Here is a 23,682-nt window from a genome sequence, read left to right on the forward strand (position 1 = left end):
GCACCTATAAAATACAATAAAATAAATTACAAATATCAGAAAGTAAAATGAAGTAGATAAAAAAGAAAACAAACAGTATGAAACCAAAGCCAAGGAATTATTTTTGTCCTTAGGGTACACTATTAACAGCAAACTATCACCTCTAAATTCAAGTAGACTAGGAAGAATACAAAAGTATCTGAAAACAACCCACCCCCATAAATAGCTAATAATGATTCAAAGGGTTAGACAACCAACCTGATTACATCATGTCCATCAACTTTTCAGATGGGGTCTACCGGTATCTCACAATCATTTTTAGAACACATTTGCGGTCTCTTGTTTAAGGAGGACCTGTTGCCAGGTCAAAAGTGTCTAGTTTTTGCTCATATTTTATTCCTGTTTTTCTTTGTAAAAATCCACCATACGGGTCCAGAGATATGGTCCATTTTATTTACTGTGTCAAGCATGCAAATTTATATGGTCTTCAAGGGGACAGGTCCTCCTTAGGTGGAAACAGCCATAAACTTTACAGATCGTAGCTGGACAATTAAATAAAAACATATGGATTTATGACTCTCCAATTTATATAGGAAAGTTATGAAGGCGTAAAACAAATATCACTGCCACTACTATCTTAGAACTAAATGACTAAAAACCAGGTCCAGACAAAATATCAACTGCAACCCATGAATCGACCACACGATTCCTACAAAGTGATGAAAGTATGGATCGTAAAATTTTATACTAAAAATATTACCTGAAACAAGACCAGAAACCTGTACAGCACAAAATATTAAAATGGCTTAGTCACTCTGCGTCATCACGAATAACAGAAGAAGAAGTTTCGCCTTTGCAATGTGCACAAAAGTAACGGACTGAACACAACTAGTTTATTGCCGCTTATCAAACCCTGAGAAAGATCTAAGCAGCAACAGGCGTGGAGATATTAAGCTGCTAAATTTCCAACCAAGTAAAATTTGGAAAGCAAATTTTAATCCCCTCCCCTACAACCAAAGACAACACATATTAAAAATAACAATACGGTATAAACTTGTCTAATAAAACCCGCTATTCTATAAAGTGTAGTACAACATAAAGCACAGCGGTAACAGCACGTAGAATTGTCTATGTATATTCTACCCAAGTAATGCACACAACTGTGTACTTAGCACAAACAGAAAAAAAAAAAAGTAGAAAAACAACAGTAACTACTTCATATTTAAAAATATTATCTTGACCACTATATATGCATCTAAAAAAGCACAAGTCAAAACCGATACAGATTTTTATACACATAGATATTCTTAGCAGATGCAAGACTTTAGGCAGTGAGCTGCTTTGAAGGATGCACATAAATAACACTTTCTTCCAATACATATTTTTTAGATTTACTTTCTTCTTGAACCTTAACGCCAATTCCACAGGAGTAGATTTCAGCCAGAACTTCTTGTGCCCGTATTACACTTGTGTGAAATTAGTCTTGCAACTAGGAAAGGGGAAAACAATCACTTTAGGGTCACTGAGAAATTGGGCTTCCACTCAAGAAAAAAAAATAATCAAGAGTTTAGCTTAGTGCACAATTGCATTATTGGGATCCAATCTCTCTTCAGAAGGTGGATCCTATCCAATGAAGAAGACAAACTTCATACCGGTTTCACTGGGATTTCATTGCTTTTCATGGCAGAACGTCAATACGGTCATAAAAAAATTCTCCTCTAAGCCGGAGGAAGAGGGAAGGGAGAAAAGAGGCCAGAAAGGTAGATTATCGCTATTACACACCAATCTCTAGATGTCTAGGTTGTACTATGGACAGGTGATAACTTTTAAAGATGGCAATAACAGACTGGAATCATTCATTTACTTTTTGACGCAGTTTTTTTTTTTAAGCCAAAGCTAGAAGAGGATTAGAAGGAAATGGGAAATATAAAGAAAGGATGTATAATTCTCATTCCTGCAGGATTCACTTGAAAAAAAAAAACCCTGTATCAAAAACTAAGTTTCCAGCCTAGGTACTTAAAGAGTTCTGTCACTTTAAGGCTATGCTCAAACAGAGGTTTGTTGTTTTTTTTTTGCTTTTTTTTTTTGTTTTAGGGCTTTCAAAGATTATGAGGTTTTTCTTTCCAAGCGAAAACCACTGCAGGAGTTGTCCATTTTTGGTTGTTTGTTTTTTTTGTTGTTTTGGAACATATAGGTTTTTTCAGCCTTTTGATTGGTCAGAGCCTAGTTTGGTACAGATCAAAGCAATGTCTATGTTAAAGAAGTAACATGTACTTTTTTTCTTTCCAGAAGGCGTTTACAAAAACTCTCCAGGAAAGAAAATGCTTAAAAAAAAAAAAAACACCACACCTCCTCGTATGAACAGCAAATTTGATTTGATTTCCATATAAATATAAAGAAATTTCCAAGCATTTTTGAGGCCTTTTTTAGTAGGATCTCCTCCACAAACCTATGTGAAAGCCTAGCCTTAAAAAGTTACTCATTTAAAAAAAGGAATTATATAATACCCGAATATATTGGTATCAGCTAAATTCATTCTGACACCTTTGAACAACAATGTAAACATATAAGAGAAGGGAATGCAATGCAAATTCTTTGCTATGGCGTCTTATGAGGGCCTACAGTGTGTGGAAGGGCACTAAAAAAAATAATTCAGAGGATTCTGAACTCGCCGCAGATGCTCTGATGTTCAGAGAAAAGAAATTTGGCTAAGGAGTTGAAATTCTACAGTATTTTAGAAAATAACCCTAAAAACAAGTGTCTTGTAGACTTTTGGAAGGCCTACAATACATTATAGCAAGGTAGAAAAATCTGCAATTCTACAACTTTATGTAGATTATGCTAGTAGTGGGATTGATACTATCATACAAAAAAAAAAAAGATAAAAGGGTTTTTTTTGTTTGTTTGTTTTTTTTTTAAATCTGAGCATCTAAGTTGGCAAAATGTTTGTTTTTTTTTGGCCTATCCCGATTAAGATTTTTTTTTTTTACTACTACAAAGATCAATATTCTGATGACATTGTAGACTCACATCAAACAGCCGGTTTATAAACAAGAGTGCTTTATGTGCTAGAGGGAGCTGGTGTCATCTACTGGGCATGAGAATTACTGCTCATTGGCTCTATCCAGACTTTCTATAACCCTTGAGAGACGGATATTTAATAGCCTGATCTGATTGTCTAAGTGATCGATCTTGTCTTCCAGATTGTTGTTGTTGTTGTTGTTGTTATTCCTTCTCCAGTAAACGCCAACTGGCCCCGTCATAAAGTAGATGGCTACAACAAAACAAAGAGGCACCACAGCGTGCTCCGGTTCTCCTTCATACTTCTGGAGGATATAAACGCAGGAGAGTGCGAAAAGGCACACTCTGACCAGCCAGAAAAAACGTCCAAAGATAATATGTAAAATGTAGAAGAAAAATCCGAGGAAGAGAGAGGCAAACCAGTAGGCCAGGAGAACAGCCACTACCAGCATCAGGACCCGAGTAGGGTTACTGGCGACTGAAGCTGGACTAAAGTAGTGAGTGAGGTTGGAAGCTGGAAAAGAAATACAGAGGAAAAAAAAAAAGTTAGTTTAAAGCATAAGAAACAAATGTAAATTATTACATTTAAAAAATGCATTTCACAAAAGCCAGTGATTGACTGCAGCGCTCATATTTATGCTATGGAATGTCAATGCTGCAGCACATTAACAAGAGATGATGTCCCCAATTACCAATGAGACCACTGCAGCCACAGATGAATCCAGTGATTGGCTACAACGGTCATGTGGGTTGCCATCAGTGCAGAACAAAAAACCAAGACCGTTTGGGATCGTCCCCGCTGAAACGAGAAGTTATCTTGAAATTTTTTTTACCATTTAATGACATTTTTTTTCCCCATTGCCAACTTTTTTTTTCATATAATTTTGGAAAACCCTTTTAATGGGTTGTCATTTTACTGTGTTGTAAAATATTCAGTTCTCCGGTTCTCTAATAATGATTGCCTATCCAAGGCTAGGCTTTCAGCTCCTTCAAGGATCAGATATTTGAAGAGGCTGCAGCGAGTGCCATGTCCTCTTTTTACAGCTCTGCACACTTTTAAAAGGAATCTGTCAGTAGGTTTTTGCTACGTCATCTGAGAGCAACATGGTGTAGGCAGTGACCCTAAATCCAACAATGTATCACTTAGTGTTCTGGGGGCAGCCGTTCTGACACAGTTTTTAGATGCAGCAAAGATGAGAAAGCTAACCCCATCCACACCAGACTCTCTATGTACAAAGTCAATAGACAGTGAGCTGCTTATCACAGGAGGGAGTGGAGACTTGCATGCACTCACTGCTGTAGCTTTGGCAATTCTAATCAACAGGTGATAAAACCTTCATTGTAAGTAAACAACAGCACACAACCTGACATGTAACATATAGTTGAAATCTGTTTTAACCCCTTGCTCATGCTGTCCCTCAGATTACATAGCAAAAACCTGCTGATAGTTTCCCTTTAATGGCAACGGTACCTGGTTTGCCACTCAGTTCTATTTATTATAAAGCTATAATAAACTAATACTAAGCACAGCAGCGCCAAAAAATACCGAGCTGTGTCTGGTAAATAAATAAAGGGGGTTTGGTTTTTGCCAGAGTGCTATGACCCACCACTGATCTAATAATGATGGCCAGTCTAAGGAAAGAAATTAAAATATTCAAGGCACCAGATACCTAAACACTCATAGAAACACCAATATGAAGCATTCCAGCCTAAGGACTTTTTCTGGCTTTTGAAAAAGCTTTCTATTGTAGTTTCTGCATGTGCCAAAAATAAAAGCTACATAGTAGAAGATATATGGTGACATCTATGGACTTATATAGAGGCAATGGTGGAATACCTCTCCAAGGGCACACACAGCAAGTAGTCCTGGAGATTTTACAGATTCTGTCTTAAGGATAGACCATCAGTTCTAAACAACTGGATAATGTTAAATGGGTTATCCAAGCCCATTTTATTTTTTTCTTATGGGCCTAAGAACCAATAAGCAGGTAGTTGTTAACCACCTGCCTTTTGTGCCCGGCACCAATCTCTGCCGGCTCAGAGAGGTCAAGGACTGTTCCTGCAGCTTCCGGTGACGTCACATTGACAAAGCAGCTGCTTCTCTTCCGCTCTGTTGCCATAGCATGACTGCAGATGTCAATGACTGACAGCCGGTACCCCGCTGCATAACTGTGCCGGAGCCAACTATCAATCAGCATGACTTCTGCAGTCACGCCCTGTCGACCGAGCAGCCGGTAAGAGGAACAGCTGCTCTGGTGATGTGAAGCAGCAGAATCGCTGGCAGGAGCGGTCAGTGACCGCGCTGAACCGGCGCCGGGTAGAACAGGCAGGTAGTTAGCAACTACATGACTGTCAGTTATTAGCTGCACGAGAAGAAATTAAATAGTCTCAGATAACTCCTTTAACTTTTATAAGTGATATGTTCATTGTAGGTTTTTTCTTCCTGTATACATTTGTTTTCTTCTGTTAATGTTACATCACATTAAATCTACCATTACAAACATCTTACCTCACTAAGGAATCTTATCTAGAGCGTTAGCAATGCTTGTAAGAGGAAGACAAGTTTTAAATAACCTACTCACCGTCAATTCCTAGGACATCCAGCAGATCTGTCCATATTCTCCACACAGTTTCCACCAACACATCGACGCCGTACACAAAGCGTTCAGTTAGGCGCGAGAAGAACTAACAAAAGAAACAGGGAATTCGAGTGACTACAAAGCCAGGCAGCTACATGGACACAATTATTGCACTATACTAAAAAGTGACAGTGTGACTACAGTGTTGGCAATGACCATCTGCACGCTCAGTGCTCATACACACCACAGTATCACAGACCTGTAGTCTGTTGGAAATAGATGGAAGTGCTCCTCTCTGATAGCTTCTAATCGTAGTCAAACCCTTCTCTCTATTGCATAAGGCCAAGTACACACATGAGTATTTGTAAGTCAAAACCAGGAGTGGGTGAGAAATACAGAAGTGGTGACATGTTTCTATTATACTTTTCCTCGGATTGTTCCTCTCCTGGTTTTGGTTTACAAATACTAAATGTGAAATACTGAACATGTAGAAAAGAAAAATTGGGGGCAATTTTGAAGGCTAAATGCACCAGATTTCGGACACAATTTACACTGGACATGATCTGTACCTCATTTGTTTTGCCCCTAAATCAGCAAGGGAGTGCAATTCACAGTGCACCAAAATTAAAACCAAAAGATACACTGAATTTAACCTCCTACAGAAGTAATACAGTCTAGAAAGGCACGAAATGTATTGTGCAAGTTTGATCCTTTTACCATTTTTAAAGGGGTTTTTAACTTTAAGAAAAGTGGAAGCCAACTCTTATATTTCTATACATAATATCACAAATAAAGCAGGTACGCCCCCATTCCGGGTTAAATGCCAGCTCTCCACCGCTGCTCTGGTCTCTGGCAGCAGCAGTAATGCACCAATCACCAGGCTCAGAAGCTCATGTCGTCTACATTGACAGAACCACTGAACTCAGTGATTGATTGCAGAAAAAGGAATGTTGATGTGAGGTCACCGCTAAATCCAAAAAGCTGAGGCCTGAGGAGCGGAGGGGATCTGGTGCTAGAAACAGGGGTGGAATTTATTGTATAGAAAATGTATATTAAAGTGTTTAGTGTCCACTTTTCTAAAAGTGGAGAACCTCTTCAATGTTGAAGGCATTCATTTTCAGAGCATCAGGGTGTTGGGATTTATAGCAGAAAGGTAAGTAATATCCAAGAAGACTAATGACCTAACACCGTCACGTGAACTGCAGACCGCAGGAAACGTCACCCTGGTGTGATGGCTCTACAGACCAGAGGGAATATTTATTTTTAATATAGATATATAAAATTAAAGATAATCACGAAAAAAATGTGTTTATAATACAAATCTGCTGAAAATAACATCATATTCTGACATACCTGTAATGTATATAGTTACATGAGCCCATCAAACTCATGCATGGGTTAAAGCTGAACTGAACTGGTTTTTGGCCATGTGGCTTTTACAGATGAAACCCATTAAAAAGTTTTGCATAATTACTAACAATATTTTGCTTAGGTATATGTAATTTAATTGTTCCATAAAAGAGGAACTAAGAATCACTTTTAAAATATACCACAATTCACAGAAAATATTCTTAATGTTGCATGAAATAAGCATTGTGTGCCCTAATACACAAAGTACATTTCTGCTATAATTTACCGGTACATCACAAAAGTAGCGTAAATTATAATGATCTGTCCAACTGATATAGGTCCCGCTAAATATTATACTATTTTTCAAACCATTGTTGAAGTTGGGGTCTAAAACACCAAAAGTTGCAGTTTGTAATCAGCTCCATGCCAGTTTTCTAGTACAAACTCTTTGATGAACAGAACCCAAAGGGTTTTGTTTCTCATGAATTCCACTACGAAACAATATATAATAAATGTGTCATATGTGGGGATAAGCCACTGCGTATTATAGTAGTAGGGTTGTGAACGAGATTTCACATAATCTTATGCAGACATTGTAGAGAAAATCCACAGAATAAGTCTGAAAGTCCACAGCCTGGAGCACCCTTCTTCCAAATGTGAGGTCAGATGAAACACCCAAATCCACTCTATAGTGCCTATAGAAGGTAGATGGAGAAGACCAGGTAGCAGCCTTACATATGTCTAGCATCGAGACACCCGTCTTCTCCGCCCACGAGGTCGCCACTGCTCGGGTAGAGTTAGCTTTCATCCCCTGTGGCGCTTCCTCCCCGCTGGAGGCATAGGCTACAGTAATAGCTTCCCTGATCCACCTAGCTATGGTGGACTTAGCAACCTTAAGCCCTTTTCTAACCCCTTGGTAGGAGATAAACAAGGAACTAGCTTTCCTGAAAGCCTGGGTGACCGACAGGTACCTAATCACACATCTTCTTACATCTAAGGTATGGAATTCTGCCTCTTTTTGGTTACTTGGATTAGAACAGAACGAGGGCAGGATTATTTCTTGGAGTCTATGGAAACGGGAAGCTACTTTAGGGAGATATGCTGGGTCAGTTTTAAGAATAATTCTATCGTCCAGGATCTAAGTGAAAGGTGAAGCTGAAGACAGAGCCTGGATGTCACTAATCCTTCTAGCAGATGTTAGAGCTATTAGAAGCGCTGTTTTAACCCTAGAACGCATACATGGGGCCTCGCAGGCCCGCCCTGTTAATTGTTTTCTATTTTCTGCAAGATTACTTTAGTTAGAATTTTGAAACTCTAGGTATTCCTCAGGTATATAGTTGTTTGTCATTTCCAGTTGTTCATTTATTTTTATGTTACAGGCATTTTCGGTATAACAACTCTTTTTTGAAAATACCCATTTTTATGGTCATGCGTTCTAGGGTTAAGGGAGATGGCCTTAAGGGATGCTGAATCTATTGGTTCAAAGGGTGAACTAGATAATGCTTTTAGAACTAAATTTAGATCCCAGGGTGCTAAATTGCTTTTGATAACAGGCCTGGATCTAAACGCAGCTTTGATAAAGCGAGAAATCCAGTAATTTCCTGCCAGGTCACAGTTATATAGGGCACCTAAGGCAGAGACTTGGACTTTAAGGGTACTTGTTGCCACCCTCAACTCAAGGCCCTTATGTAAAAACTCTAAGATTTTTCCAATTAGCACCCCCTCACCAACTGTAGAACCAGAGAACGATAAAAATTTCTTCCAAGTTCTGGCGTAAATCCTGGAAGTGACAGGTTTTCTACTACGCATTAATGTAGCCACTAGGTTTTGGGAGAACCCTTTGCATTCTAACAGAGACCTCTCAAGTTCCACACCGTCAAGTGGAGGCCAGAAGCTTGAGGATGGACTATTGGACCCTGGCCGAGGAGATCCGGAATTTCGGGCAGGACCCAAGGATCGGAGATTGACATGTTCCTCAGGCATGAGAACCAGGGCCTCCTGGGCCAAAAGGGGGTGACCAGAAGGACCCTCGCCTTGTCCTCTCTGATCTTTCTTAGGACCAAGGGAAGAAGATTCAGTGTGGGGGGGGGGGGGGGGCATAGGCCAGACTGAAATCTCAAGTCACTTGGAGAGCATCCACTGCCAGGGGGTTTTCTCTGGGATTTAGGGAGCAAAAGAGCTCTGTCTTTCAATTTAGCCTTGTGGCGAAGAGATCTACCACCGGAAGCCCCCACTTCCGGACTATTTGGGAAAAAATGTCCTGCTTTAGTTCCCATTCGCCTTGCCTCAGAGAGAAACGGCTTAAGTAGTCTGCCTTTATGTTTTCTTTTCCTTTGATGTGGAGGGCCGTTAAGGAAAGGAGATGGCATTCCTAAATCTGAAAAAGACGATCCGTCACTCTCATCAGTGATCCAGAACGTGCACCCCCCCTGATGGTTCATGTAAGCTACCGCTATTCTATTATCTGAAATGATCTTAACGTTTTTATCATGAAGGAAAGGCAAGAAATGATTTATCGCTTTATCCACTGCTAGTAGTTCTTTAGCGTTGGAGGAAAGGCCCTTTTCCGTGTCTGACCAGGACAACCATATCCCCCAGATGGGACCCCCACCCGCGGGAGCTTGCATCGGTTGTAATTATTTTAGTGACTCTAAATACCCAGGGAACTCCTCGTGACAGGTTCGCCTCGTTTACCCACCACCGCAAGGATTTAAGTGACTGGGGTGACAAGGACATTCATCCTTCTAAGTGCCCATTGAACAAAACTTCATTATGTAGGACGTCCCACTGTAGAACCCTGGAGTTGTATTGTGCCCACAGAACTCCGGGAAGGCAAGATGACAGGGTACCCAACAAGGACATCGTAGCTCTAAGGGACATGACTGTGTTTGACAATGCTTTCTCTACCAGGATTTTAACCTTTTGTTTCTTGGCTTCCGGGAGGAAACATATTTGAAGGTCTGAATCCAGCATAATACCCAAGAACTGCTGTATTTTTGAAGGCACAACCCTGGACTTCTCTAGATTTAGGATCCAGCCTAGACTTTCTAAGATGGAGGATACTAATTTTAGCTGATTATAACATTGGGAGGCCGAGTCTCCAATTATTAAGAAATCATCCAGGTAAGGGATAATTAAAATATTAATGTTCCCTGACATGAGCCATGACTTCCGCTATAATCTTAGTAAATATCCTGGGGCCTTTGGCCAGAGAGAACGGTAAGGCCCTAAACTGGAAGTGCTTAATTTCTCCATCTATGATCAAAGCCACCCTAAGGTATTTCTGGAAATCCATATGTATAGGTACATGGTAATAGGAGTCTTTTAGATCTAATACTACCATGTAACAGCCTGAAAAAAGTAACTTTATTGTAGATTTAATGGATTCCATCTTAAAGGTGGGAACTAACAAAAACTTAAGGGCTTTAAGGTTAATAATGCACCTAAAAGAACCATCAGGCTTAGAAATAAAGAAAAGAGGCAAGTAGAATCCTAGCCCCTTTTCTGCTGTTGGGACCTCCACTAGGACCGCTTTATGGACCAAGTTGAGGATTTCCACTTGTAGGGCCGTCTGCTCTAATGCCATGGGACGGTTTGGGGTCAAGATGAATCTCCCACGAGAAATCTGCCGAAATGCGAACCTCAGACCCAAACCTACCAGATCAAGGATCCAGTTACTAGCAGAAATTTTTGTCCAGGCAGGTAAGAAGCCCAACAGCCTCCCTCCTACCTGGGCTGCGAGTCACTTACTCGGTTTCCGGGGTCCCCGGTTAGAAGAAGAGCCAAATAGGAGCCCTCTACCTTTCGGTCTGCTGTCTTCCCACTTCTAGTGACCCTTCTGCGGTCTTTTTTGTAGAAACCTTCTCCTATGGAAAGGATGTTTATAAGAAGGGGGCAGACAAGCTAGGGAAACCTTTCTTTTTGTCACTGGCTTTATCCAGAAGTTAATCCAGAACAGGCCCAAAAAGATGCTCTCCTTCACATGGAATAGTACAGAGTCTCGTTCTTGCTTGAATATCACCTGGCCAACATTTAAGCCACAAGGCTCTACGGGCTGCGTTGGACATGCCGGCTGACCTCGCTGCCAATCTGACTGAGTCCGCCGAGGCATCCGCCAGGAAGGCTGCTGCCCCCTGTAGGAGTGATATATTTGATAAAATCTCCTTCCTGGGGGTGTTATTTCTCAAATGGGATTCAAGTTGGTCCAACCATATCATTAGGGACCTGGCAGTACAAGTAGCGGCAACCGCTGGCTTTAAGGACCCCCGCAGACGTTTCCCAGGTCCCTTTGAGAAAGGTGTCAGCTTTCCTATCCAAAGGGTTCTTAAGAGCCCCCATATCTTCAAAGGGGAGAGAGGATCGCTTAGATGCCTTAGCTATAGTCACATCTATTTTTGGGGCTTTCTCCCAGGAAGAAGAAGCTGAGTCTTCAAAGGGGTATTTTCTTTTAAAGAACGGAGGAAGAACACCCTTTCTTTCTGGCCTTTTCCATTCTCTACGTATCAAGTCCTGAATTTTATCGTTAAAGGGAAAACTTCTTTTTCTTTGTCCCAGCCCCCTGAACATTACATCCTAGACTGATTTTTCTGGTCTGGCCTCTAATACCCATGGTTGATCGAATTGCTTTAATCAAGCCACCGACTCCATTAAGTGGGAAACAATGCTGACCCGCACCACTATCTGAGGAAGTGGATGATGGAGAGACTGAGTCGTCCGAGTCCAACTCATAAGCCGACGACAGAGTCATCACGGGCTGGGGAGATCTCCTGGTCTGTATCTACCTTTACTTTAGTCTTTTTAGAGAGGATTTTACTAATTTCAGACCTGACCAAGGTTTTTAATCCTGAGGTCAAGCTAGGGGTCTCCTCTGCTAGCGTCTGATTTATACAGGACTGACATAATTTTTTGGGATATAAGTCGGGAAGGACGGTGTTACACAATGCACATTGATGCTTGGTCTTGGAGGTACACTTCTTCCCCTATTAAAAATAGAAGGGGAGAAGGGATACTTCATCACTAAGCGAACTTTCTCGAAGATCACTTACCCAGGTGGCTCAAAAGGGCTGGTACCAATTTGGAGGAAGGACCCTTCTCAGCCCAGGGATCGTCCCTGGAGGCTGCAGATTCGTTCATCCTGCTGGAACCGTGATGACTGGACTTAGACGCTGAACCTCGCTTTCCTGAGGACCGGGCGTTACCAGTAACACGAGGGCGATGCACTTTTTGGGGCTCCCCAAACAGCCGCTGAGATGGTGGAGAAGGCGGCTGCTGAACTTGCTGCTGCTGCTCATTATCGGACTCCATGATAGGGAGAACAAAGCTGGGAAGCCCTGAACAGTGGTGCTTGGGCCAGTTAAGTAGCACCTGTTCCACCTCTCAGACACCTGATTTTAATTGAATACATTCCCCCCCTTTTTTTTTTTTTCTTTTGCACAGGGACGCTTGGCGCCACCTCGCCGCGGTTAATACCGCACTTACAATTAGGTGCACGTGACCGGACTTCCGGGTCCCGGTCACGTGATCGCCCCGAGGCGCGGTGACGTCATCGGGCCGCGACCTACAGGAGGAGGTCGGAAGTGTGCGCCCGCACGAGCCTCGCGCCGGGAAGCTCCAGTTGCCACAGCTCCAGGTAGGCTCTGCCAAGATCAACGGGCCTGCTACCCCGGATCGGGGCGCAGCGTCGGTTATCCAGCGCGCCGACCTCCGCTGGGTGTCGATGGGGACGGCATCCCACGCAACCCGCCTGTCTTCTGAGCAATGGTGGGCTCTGCCACCCCAGATAGGGGCGCAGTCCCACTGCAGTCCGGACCAGTCCAGGGGCAGACTCTTCCACAGAAAGGGGCGCAAACCTGGCTGAAGCAGATGATGAAAGAGCTGCCACCCCAGATAGGGGCGCAGCCCCCTGCTTATTCGGTGCAAGAATGCTGTGCCACTCCCAGATAGGGGTGCACCCACATAGCAGACGCTGGAGCTGCAGATCCCTGATAGGAGTGCTGCTCGACAGTCGTCGCCATCCGGTTTTCCACGAGCCTGAAATAGGTTCCCTCCATCAAGGACAGGAAACCAAACTGAGGTGAGAGAGAGGGCCACCCCTTTTAAGCCTGTAGGTTTCCTGTCCTTGGTGGGCGGATCCCCTCTCTCGTGGTGCTGTCATGGTCGACCGATAAAAGCTCATTCACATGACTGTTTTCACTCAGAGTCCTGCCCGTGAAAAAAAACGGACCACACTTGGACCAATGTTATTCAATGAGGCCGTGCAGATGAGCGATTTATTTTTCACTGACCAAATCTGCGTGTGAAGACAAAAAAAAAAAAAAAAAAACATGAATGGCATAAGGAGCCACAGTATAGCATCCAATTTCTACGGAAACATTGCACTTCTGTAGCACAGAAAACTGTATATGGTTTTGTAAATGATTAACCCTGACCTTGGGTTTTTCCGGTTTTTTTGCTCCCCTTCTTCCCAGAGACATAACTTTATTTTTTTGGTCAATATCAATACGGCCATGTGAGGGCTTGTTTTTAACGGGATGAGTTGTACTTTTGAACGACACCATTGGTTTTACCATATCGTGTACTGGAAAACAGGGCTGTGGAGTCAATAGGCCAAACATCCGACTCCCTCATACATGGCTCATGTTTAAGTGATAAATTTACTGCAGCACAGATTCATCTCAGCTAAAAGTCTAGACCCTTAGATCAGGAATAGGACAGACATTTATAGGACATTTCATAACTTTCCCAAATTCTTATGAAAATAATATTCCCCACAAACTGCATTGAACTACTGTACCCAATTTATTATATATTTTGGAATCGGTCCATTTTATACCGACTCCGATTCCACCAAAATGGACTCCATAGCCCTGCTGGAAAACGGGAAAAAAATTCCAAGTGCAGCAAAATTGCAAAAAAAAAAAGTGCAATTCCACAATATTTTATTTATTTATTTTTTTTTTTACCATGTTCACTAAATGCTAAAACTGACTCGCAGTTATGATTCTCCAGGTCATTACGAGTTTGTAGACACCAAACATGTATAGGTTCTTTTTTATTTAAGTGGTGAAAAAAAATTCAAAGTTTGTAAAGAAATAAATATGGCGCCATTTTCCCAGATCCGTAGCGTCTCCATTTTTTCGGGCTCTGAGGCTCGGTGGGGGCTTATTTTTTGCACGCTGAGCTGAAATTCTTATTGATACCATATTGGAATAGATACAATATTTTGTTTGCCCGTTATTGCAATGTTGCAGCGAAATAAAAACCCAAAACGTAATTCTGAAGTTTTGATTTGTTTTCTAGTTGCGGCATTTACCGATCGGATTATTTTTATATATTGATCGAGTATTTTAGATTTTTTTAAAAAATTGGTTTATTTTGAATGGGGCAAAAGGGGGGCGATTTGATCGCTCCTCCGCACTGTGGCGAATTCACCTTCACTGTGCGCCGAAGATCACTGGGACCGGAAGTTACACTGACTCTCCGGCACCTGCGCTCATCAGAATTGAAGACAGTGCCCCACAGAAGGGCAGAACAGGGCAGAGGAGCGATGGCAAGCAGACTGCGCAGGCGCGGGATTTCCGGCCATGCACATGACGTCTGAAGAGAAGGGGAGGAGAAATCTTGTATAATGAAGCCTGGAGGCAGTCTTATCTTCCAGCAGCCTATGCCCCATAACCTGGAAGATCGAAGCTATAAACGATGATTTTTACTAAACAAGGTCACATCCAGGAGGCATACAGGTAGGACTAATTCCAGCTGTATACAACCTGAATGCCCATGTTAATAACTCAGAAAGCTGAAAAGGGGGACAGATTCCCTTTAACCCCTTAATATTAGACGTACTAATGCGCGTCTGTGCTCTGGGACTTAAGAGCCAGACCCGTATTAGTATGTCATGGCGATCGCGCGCGCACACAGGCTGTGCGGGCGCGATCGCCGCCGGGTGTCAGCTGATTGTCACAGCTGACACCCGGTAATATGTGCAGGGAGCGGTCCCGCACCGCTCCCAGCACATTAACCCCCGCGATGCTGCGATCGAAGTCGATCGCAGCATTGTGGTGTCAAGGGGAGGTGATCGCAGATACTCGCCTCCTCTTCCGGCCTCCAGCGCTGTCTGCCGTGGCTTCCAGGATGTTGCCATGACGACCCGATGTAGTCATGACAACATCCGGGTCACCAGACAGCAGGAAGATTTTTTGGACATGAGCAGTGCATCTCCAAACAATCTTCTCCCTGTCCAGCGCTGACAGCCTGCATGGCACAGGGATGGTGCTGCATTCCTGTGCCATGCAGGCGATCAGAGAAAAAAAAAGTGAAAGTCCCATAGTGGGACAAAAGTAATAAAGTATAAAAACTGTCAGAAAGTGAAAAAAATAAATAAAAATTGTAAAAATATAAAAAAAAAATCCACCAAAAATATAATGTACCCATCAATAAATATTATTATTAAAAAAAAACAACAACAAACAAACAAATAAAAGTACACATATTTGGTATCGCCGCGTCCGGAACAACCTGACCTATAAAACTGTCCCACTAGTTAACCCCTTCAGTGAACACGGTAAAAAAAAAAAAACGAAGCAAAAAACAATGCTTTATCACCATACCGCCAAACAAAAAATGGATTAACACGCGATCAAAAAGACAAATATAAATAAAAATGGTACCGCTGAAAACGTCATCTCGTCCCGCAAAAAACAAGCCGCCATACAGCTCCATCAGCCGAAAAATAAAAAAGTTATAGCTCTCAGAATAAAGCTAAGCTAAAAAAATAATTTTTTCTATAAAATTGCTTTAATTATGTAAAAGTGCAAAACATCGAAATACGATATAAATGTGGTACCGCTGTAAACATACTGACCCGAAGAATAAAGCTGCCTTATCAATTTTACCAAACGCGGAACAGAATAAAAAAAACAAAAAAAACAATTCCTGAATTGTTGTTTTTTGTTTATTCTGCCTCCCAAAAATAGGAATAGAAAGCGATCAAAAAATGTCACGTGCCTGAAAATGGCACCAATAACAACGTCAACTCATCCCGCAAAAAAACAAGCCGTCAAATGACTGTCTGCCAAAATGTGGAAAAATTATAGCTCTCAAAATATGGCGATGCAAAAACTAGATTTTACAAAAAAATGCGTCTTTTAGTGTGTGACAGCTGTCAGTCATAAAAACCCCATATGATTCTGGTATCGCTGTAGTCTCACCGACCTGAAGAATAAAGTCGTCTAATCACTTATACCGCACTAGGAATGGCGTAAAAAATAAACTCTCAGGTTAGGGTTGTGCTACGGGTTAGGGCTGTGTTAGGGTTGTGATGGGGTTGGGATTTTTTTCAAAAGTAAGAAAAAAAGATGACGATATGGCGACTAGTGTTAAGCGCAAGTGCTCGCTACTTGAGTTTGCATCGGGTGTTCTGTTATGCATTGAGTATCGTGGGTATTTGAGTGACATGCTCAAGTCTCCGCCCCATATGCTTCACGGCCCAAAAAACTTTGCGGGGATTGCCTGCCATGCACGAGCGATCCCCGCATGTTTTTTCTTTGGGTGTCTAATAACCGTGAAACATCTGGGCGGTGACTCGAGCACACGCAGTACATGGTGCATACTTGAGTACCCGATGCAAACTCAAGTAGCGAGCACTTGTGCTCAAGACTAATGACAACTTATTCAATATGATGACCTAATGTTATCAAATTCTGTGTCGTACCTCTGGGTTCAAAATGTTCACTATACACCTTAATAAAATCCTTGAGGGGTATAGTTTCCAAAATGGGGTCACTTGTGGGGGAGCTCCACTGTTTAGGCACATCAGGGGCTCTTCAAACGCGACATGGTGTCCGCTAACAAATTGATTCATAAAAATGAAAAAGTGTTTTTTTTTTTTCACTTTTTCATTTTTACGAATCAATTTGTGAAGCACCTGGGGGTTCCAAGTGCTCACTATGCATCTAGATAGGTGCCTTGGGGGGTCTAGTTTCCAAAATGGGGTCACTTGTGGGGGAGCTCCAATGTTTAGGCACATCAGGGGCTCTCCAAAAGCAACATGGCGTCCGCTAATTATTCAAGCAAATTTTACAATCAAAAAGTCAAATGGCACCCCTCCCTTTCGAGCCCTGCCGTGCGCCCAAACAGTGTTTTTTTTTTTCCCCACATATGGGGTATCTGCGTGCCCAGGGGAAATTGCACAAATTTTGGGGTCCATTTTTTCTTGTTACGCCTGTGAAAATAAAAAAAAAATTGGGTCTAAAGTAACATTTTTGTGAAAAAAGGTAAATGTTCATTTTTTTCTTCCACATTCCAACAATTCCTGTGAAGCACCTGAAGGGTTAATAAAGTTCTTGAATGTGGTTTTGAGCACCTTGAGGGGTGCAGTTTTTAGAATGGTGTCACTTTTGGGTATTTTCTGTCATAAAGACCCCTCAAAGTGACTTCAAATGTGATGTGGTCCCTAAAAAATGGTTTTGTAAATTTTGTTGGAAAAATTAGAAATCGCTGGTCAACTTTTAACCCTTATAGCTCCCTAACAAAAAAAAATGTTGGTTCCAAAATTGTGCTGATGTAAAGTAGACATGTGGGAAATGTTATTTATTAGCTATTTTGTGTGACAGATCTCTCTGATTTAAGGGCATAAAAATTCAAAGTTTGAAAATTGAAAAATTTTCACCAAATTTCCATTTTTTTTCACAAATAAACGCAAGTGATATTGAAGAAATTTTACCACTATCATGAAGTACAATATGTCACGAAAAAACAATCTCAGAATCAGGGGGATCCGTTGAAGCGTTCCAGAGTAATTACCTCATAAAGTGACAGTGGTCAGAATTGTAAAAATTGGCCTGGTCATTAACGTGCAAACCACCCTCGGGGGTTAAGGGGTTAAAGGCATATCTAAGAAAAAAGCAGATCCGCCTTACTAAGGTATAGCCTCATCTACAGTGATATTACCAATACTGGAATAAGAATATTACTTATATTATCAGACCATTATAGGAGAGGCAACCAGCGAGGCTGGCACAGCACACATGTCACCGGCTATTGCAGCATTGTGAAGGCTCTGTGCTGTGGTCAGCCCTGCGGGTACACGGAGGGGGATGGGCACGGATGTACCCAGCAATACGTGCCAGAGTCTGCATGCGTGACCCTGCTGGGCACCACCATCTCCTGGCATGAGTCATAGCCCACCTTCTGCACGGCTCTCACGTTCTCCTCGCCGAAAGTGCTGCTCATGGTCTGGTAGAAGCCAGTGGCCGCCTTGCGAAAGGAGTTGTTCTGCTTTTCATGACCTCGGTTCCTGGTAGCCTGGGCGGCCAGCACGGCCGCCACCAACAGCAGCAGGGCGAGGAGCCAGGGCAGCTTGGAGCGGAGGAGAGCCATGTCCAGCAGAGATTAGCAGATGGTAGGAGACGTCTTGGCAGCGTCTAGAATGGAGCTGCTCCTGATGAGATGATGTCACGGGAAGGGGCGGGGCCTCCTCCTCCAGTGCTGACCCGATACCAGGAAGCAGCGATGTGCTGAGATTGCTGGAGAGGAGGCTTGTGTGGGGAAGACTGCTGGCGAGGAGGCTTGTGTGGGGGACACCCTGAGAGGAGGCTGCTGGAGAGGAGGCTTCTGTGGGGGAGACTGCTGGAGAAGAGACTGCTCTAGAGGAGGCTTGTGTGGGGAGACTGCTGGAGAAGAGACTTGTGTGGGGGAGACTGCTGGAGAGGAGGCTTGTGTGGAGAAGACCCTGAGAGGAGACTGCTGGAGAGGAGGCTTGTGGGGGGGGCTGCTGTGGGGGAGACTGCTGGAGAAGAGACTGCTCTAGAGGAGGCTTGTGTGGGGGAGACTGCTGGAGAAGAGACTTGTGTTGGGGAGACTGCTGGCGAGGAGGCTTGTGTGGGGGACACCCTGAGAGGAGACTGCTGGAGAGGAGGCTTCTGTGGGGGAGACTGCTGGAGAAGAGACTGCTCTAGAGGAGGCTTGTGTGGGGAGACTGCTGGAGAAGAGACTTGTGTGGGGGACACCCTGAGAGGAGACTTGTGTGGAGAAGACCCTGAGAGGAGACTGCTGGAGAGGAGGCTTGTGGGGGGGAGGCTGCTGGAGAGGAGGCTTGTGGGGGGGAGGCTGCTGGAGAGGAGGCTTGTGGGGGGGAGGCTGCTGGAGAGGAGGCTTCTGTGGGGGAGACTGCTGGAGAAGAGACTGCTCTAGAGGAGGCTTGTGTGGGGAGACTGCTAGAGAAGAGACTTGTGTGGGGGAGACTGCTGGAGAGGAGGCTTGTGTGGGGGACACCCTGAGAGGAGACTTGTGTGGAGAAGACCCTGAGAGGAGACTGCTGGAGAGGAGGCTTGTGTGGGGGAGGCTGCTAGAGAGGAGGCTTGTGTGGGGGAGGCTGCTAGAGAGGAGGCTTGTGTGGGGGAGGCTGCTAGAGAGGAGGCTTGTGTGGGGAGACTGCTGGAGAAGAGACTTGTGTGGGGGAGACTGCTGGAGAGGAGGCTTGTGTGGAGAAGACCCTGAGAGGAGACTGCTGGAGAGGAGGCTTGTGGGGGGGGCTGCTGTGGGGGAGACTGCTGGAGAAGAGACTGCTCTAGAGGAGGCTTGTGTGGGGGAGACTGCTGGAGAAGAGACTTGTGTTGGGGAGACTGCTGGCGAGGAGGCTTGTGTGGGGGACACCCTGAGAGGAGACTGCTGGAGAGGAGGCTTCTGTGGGGGAGACTGCTGGAGAAGAGACTGCTCTAGAGGAGGCTTGTGTGGGGAGACTGCTGGAGAAGAGACTTGTGTGGGGGACACCCTGAGAGGAGACTTGTGTGGAGAAGACCCTGAGAGGAGACTGCTGGAGAGGAGGCTTGTGGGGGGGAGGCTGCTGGAGAGGAGGCTTGTGGGGGGGAGGCTGCTGGAGAGGAGGCTTGTGGGGGGGAGGCTGCTGGAGAGGAGGCTTCTGTGGGGGAGACTGCTGGAGAAGAGACTGCTCTAGAGGAGGCTTGTGTGGGGAGACTGCTAGAGAAGAGACTTGTGTGGGGGAGACTGCTGGAGAGGAGGCTTGTGTGGGGGACACCCTGAGAGGAGACTTGTGTGGAGAAGACCCTGAGAGGAGACTGCTGGAGAGGAGGCTTGTGTGGGGGAGGCTGCTAGAGAGGAGGCTTGTGTGGGGGAGGCTGCTAGAGAGGAGGCTTGTGTGGGGGAGGCTGCTAGAGAGGAGGCTTGTGTGGGGGAGGCTGCTGGAGAGGAGGCTTGTGTGGGGGAGGCTGCTGGAGAGGAGGCTTGTGTGGGGGAGGCTGCTGGAGAGGAGGCTTGTGTGGGGGAGACTGCTGGAGGGGAAACGTGTGTGGGGGACACCCTGAGAGGATACTGCTGGAGAGGAGGCTTGTGTGGGGGAGACTGCTGGAGGGGAAGCTTTTGTGGGGGAGGCTGCTGGAGAGGAGGCTTGTGGGGGGGAGGCTGCTGGAGAGGAGGCTTGTGGGGGGGAGGCTGCTGGAGAGGAGGCTTGTGGGGGGGAGGCTGCTGGAGAGGAGGCTTGTGTGGGGGAGACTGCTGGAGGGGAAACTTGTGTGGGGGAGACTGCTGGAGGGGAAACTTGTGTGGGGGAGACTGCTGGAGGGGAAACTTGTGTGGGGGAGACTGCTGGAGGGGAAACTTGTGTGGGGGAGACTGCTGGAGGGGAAACTTGTGTGGGGGAGACTGCTGGAGGGGAAACTTGTGTGGGGGAGACTGCTGGAGGGGAGACTGCTGGAGGGGAAACTTGTGTGGGGGAGACTGCTGGAGGGGAAACTTGTGTGGGGGAGACTGCTGGAGGGGAAACTTGTGTGGGGGAGACTGCTGGAGGGGAAACTTGTGTGGGGGAGACTGCTGGAGGGGAAACTTGTGTGGGGGAGACTGCTGGAGGGGAAACTTGTGTGGGGGAGACTGCTGGAGGGGAAACTTGTGTGGGGGAGACTGCTGGAGGGGAAACTTGTGTGGGGGAGACTGCTGGAGAGGAGGCTTGTGTGGGAGAGACTGCTGGAGAGGAGGCTTTTGTGGGGGAGACTGCTGGAGAGGAGGCTTTTGTGGGGGAGACTGCTGGAGAGGAGGCTTGTGTGGGGGACACCCTGAGACGAGACTGCTGGAGGGGAGGCTGCTGGAGAGGAGGCTTTTGTGGGGGAGGCTGCTGGAGAGGAGGCTTGTGGGGGGGAGGCTGCTGGAGAGGAGGCTTGTGGGGGGGAGGCTGCTGGAGAGGAGGCTTGTAGGGGGGAGGCTGCTGGAGAGGAGGCTTGTAGGGGGGAGGCTGCTGGAGAGGAGGCTTGTGGGGGGGAGGCTGCTGGAGAGGAGGCTTGTGGGGGGGGCTGCTGGAGAGGAGGCTTGTGGGGGGGAGGCTGCTGGAAAGGAGGCTTTTGTGGGGGAGACTGCTGGAAAGGAGGCTTGTGTGGGGGACACCCTGAGACGAGACTGCTGGAGACGAGGCTTGTGTGGGGGAGGCTGCTGGAGAGGAGGCTTGTGGGGGGGAGACTGCTGGAGGGGAAACTTGTGTGGGGGAGACTGCTGGAGGGGAAACTTGTGTGGGGGAGACTGCTGGAGGGGAAACTTGTGTGGGGGAGACTGCTGGAGGGGAAACTTGTGTGGGGGAGACTGCTGGAGGGGAAACTTGTGTGGGGGAGACTGCTGGAGGGGAAACTTGTGTGGGGGAGACTGCTGGAGGGGAAACTTGTGTGGGGGAGACTGCTGGAGGGGAAACTTGTGTGGGGGAGACTGCTGGAGGGGAAACTTGTGTGGGGGAGACTGCTGGAGGGGAAACTTGTGTGGGGGAGACTGCTGGAGGGGAAACTTGTGTGGGGGAGACTGCTGGAGGGGAAACTTGTGTGGGGGAGACTGCTGGAGGGGAGGCTTTTGTGGGGGAGACTGCTGGAGAGGAGGCTTGTGTGGGGGACACCCTGAGACGAGACTGCTGGAGACGAGGCTTGTGTGGGGGAGGCTGCTGGAGAGGAGGCTTGTGGGGGGGGGAGGCTGCTGGAGAGGAGGCTTGTGGGGGGGGGAGGCTGCTGGAGAGGAGGCTTGTGGGGGGGAGGCTGCTGGAGAGGAGGCTTGTGGGGGGGGGGCTGCTGGAGAGGAGGCTTGTGGGGGGGAGGCTGCTGGAGAGGAGGCTTGTGGGGGGGAGGCTGCTGGAGAGGAGGCTTGTGGGGGGGAGGCTGCTGGAGAGGAGGCTTGTGGGGGGGGAGGCTGCTGGAGAGGAGGCTTGTGGGGGGGGAGGCTGCTGGAGAGGAGGCTTGTGGGGGGGCTGCCGGAGAGGAGGCTTGTGGGGGGGGAGACTGCTGGAGAGGAGGCTTGTGGGGGGGGAGGCTGCTGGAGAGGAGGCTTGTGGGGGGGGAGGCTGCTGGAGAGGAGGCTTGTGGGGGGGGAGGCTGCTGGAGAGGAGGCTTGTGGGGGGGGAGGCTGCTGGAGAGGAGGCTTGTGGGGGGGAGACTGCTGGAGAAGAGACTGCTCTAGAGGAGGCTTGTGTGGGGAAGACTGCTGGCGAGGAGGCTTGTGTGGGGGACACCCTGAGAGGAGACTGCTGGAGAGGAGGCTTCTGTGGGGGAGACTGCTGGAGAAGAGACTGCTCTAGAGGAGGCTTGTGTGGGGAGACTGCTGGAGAAGAGACTTGTGTGGGGGAGACTGCTGGAGAGGAGGCTTGTGTGGAGAAGACCCTGAGAGGAGACTGCTGGAGAGGAGGCTTGTGGGGGGGGGCTGCTGTGGGGGAGACTGCTGGAGAAGAGACTGCTCTAGAGGAGGCTTGTGTGGGGAAGACTGCTGGAGAAGAGACTGCTCTAGAGGAGGCTTGTGGGGGGGAGACTGCTGGAGAAGAGACTTGTGTTGGGGAGACTGCTGGCGAGGAGGCTTGTGTGGGGGACACCCTGAGAGGAGACTGCTGGAGAGGAGGCTTGTGGGGGGGGGCTGCTGTGGGGGAGACTGCTGGAGAAGAGACTGCTCTAGAGGAGGCTTGTGTGGGGAGACTGCTGGAGAAGAGACTTGTGTGGGGGACACCCTGAGAGGAGACTTGTGTGGAGAAGACCCTGAGAGGAGACTGCTGGAGAGGAGGCTTGTGGGGGGGAGGCTGCTGGAGAGGAGGCTTCTGTGGGGGAGACTGCTGGAGAAGAGACTGCTCTAGAGGAGGCTTGTGTGGGGAGACTGCTGGAGAAGAGACTTGTGTGGGGGAGACTGCTGGAGAGGAGGCTTGTGTGGAGAAGACCCTGAGAGGAGACTGCTGGAGAGGAGGCTTGTGGGGGGGGCTGCTGTGGGGGAGACTGCTGGAGAAGAGACTGCTCTAGAGGAGGCTTGTGTGGGGAAGACTGCTGGAGAAGAGACTGCTCTAGAGGAGGCTTGTGTGGGGGAGACTGCTGGAGAAGAGACTTGTGTTGGGGAGACTGCTGGCGAGGAGGCTTGTGTGGGGGACACCCTGAGAGGAGACTGCTGGAGAGGAGGCTTCTGTGGGGGAGACTGCTGGAGAAGAGACTGCTCTAGAGGAGGCTTGTGTGGGGAGACTGCTGGAGAAGAGACTTGTGTGGGGGACACCCTGAGAGGAGACTTGTGTGGAGAAGACCCTGAGAGGAGACTGCTGGAGAGGAGGCTTGTGGGGGGGAGGCTGCTGGAGAGGAGGCTTGTGGGGGGGGAGGCTGCTGGAGAGGAGGCTTCTGTGGGGGAGACTGCTGGAGAAGAGACTGCTCTAGAGGAGGCTTGTGTGGGGAGACTGCTAGAGAAGAGACTTGTGTGGGGGAGACTGCTGGAGAGGAGGCTTGTGTGGGGGACACCCTGAGAGGAGACTTGT

At 46.8% G+C, this 23,682-nt stretch overlaps 1 protein-coding gene across 1 annotated transcript; it reads right to left on the reverse strand.

Annotated features, from left to right (window-relative positions):
- Positions 1-212: 212 nt before the first annotated feature.
- BRI3BP (BRI3 binding protein) lies at positions 213-18,413 on the reverse strand. The gene is made up of 3 exons (XM_073676146.1): positions 18,114-18,413; positions 5,583-5,685; positions 213-3,514 (listed from the first exon to the last, which is right to left on the reverse strand). Exons 1-3 carry the CDS (start codon positions 18,303-18,305, stop codon positions 3,084-3,086), a joined length of 726 nt encoding a protein of 241 aa, XP_073532247.1. The 5' UTR covers positions 18,306-18,413; the 3' UTR covers positions 213-3,083.
- Positions 18,414-23,682: the final 5,269 nt, after the last annotated feature.

The sequence above is a fragment of the Phyllobates terribilis genome, unplaced genomic scaffold (assembly GCF_046119375.1).
Source record: "Phyllobates terribilis strain yellow unplaced genomic scaffold, ASM4611937v1 Scaffold_1__5_contigs__length_1240528914, whole genome shotgun sequence".
Lineage (NCBI taxonomy): Eukaryota > Metazoa > Chordata > Amphibia > Anura > Dendrobatidae > Phyllobates > Phyllobates terribilis.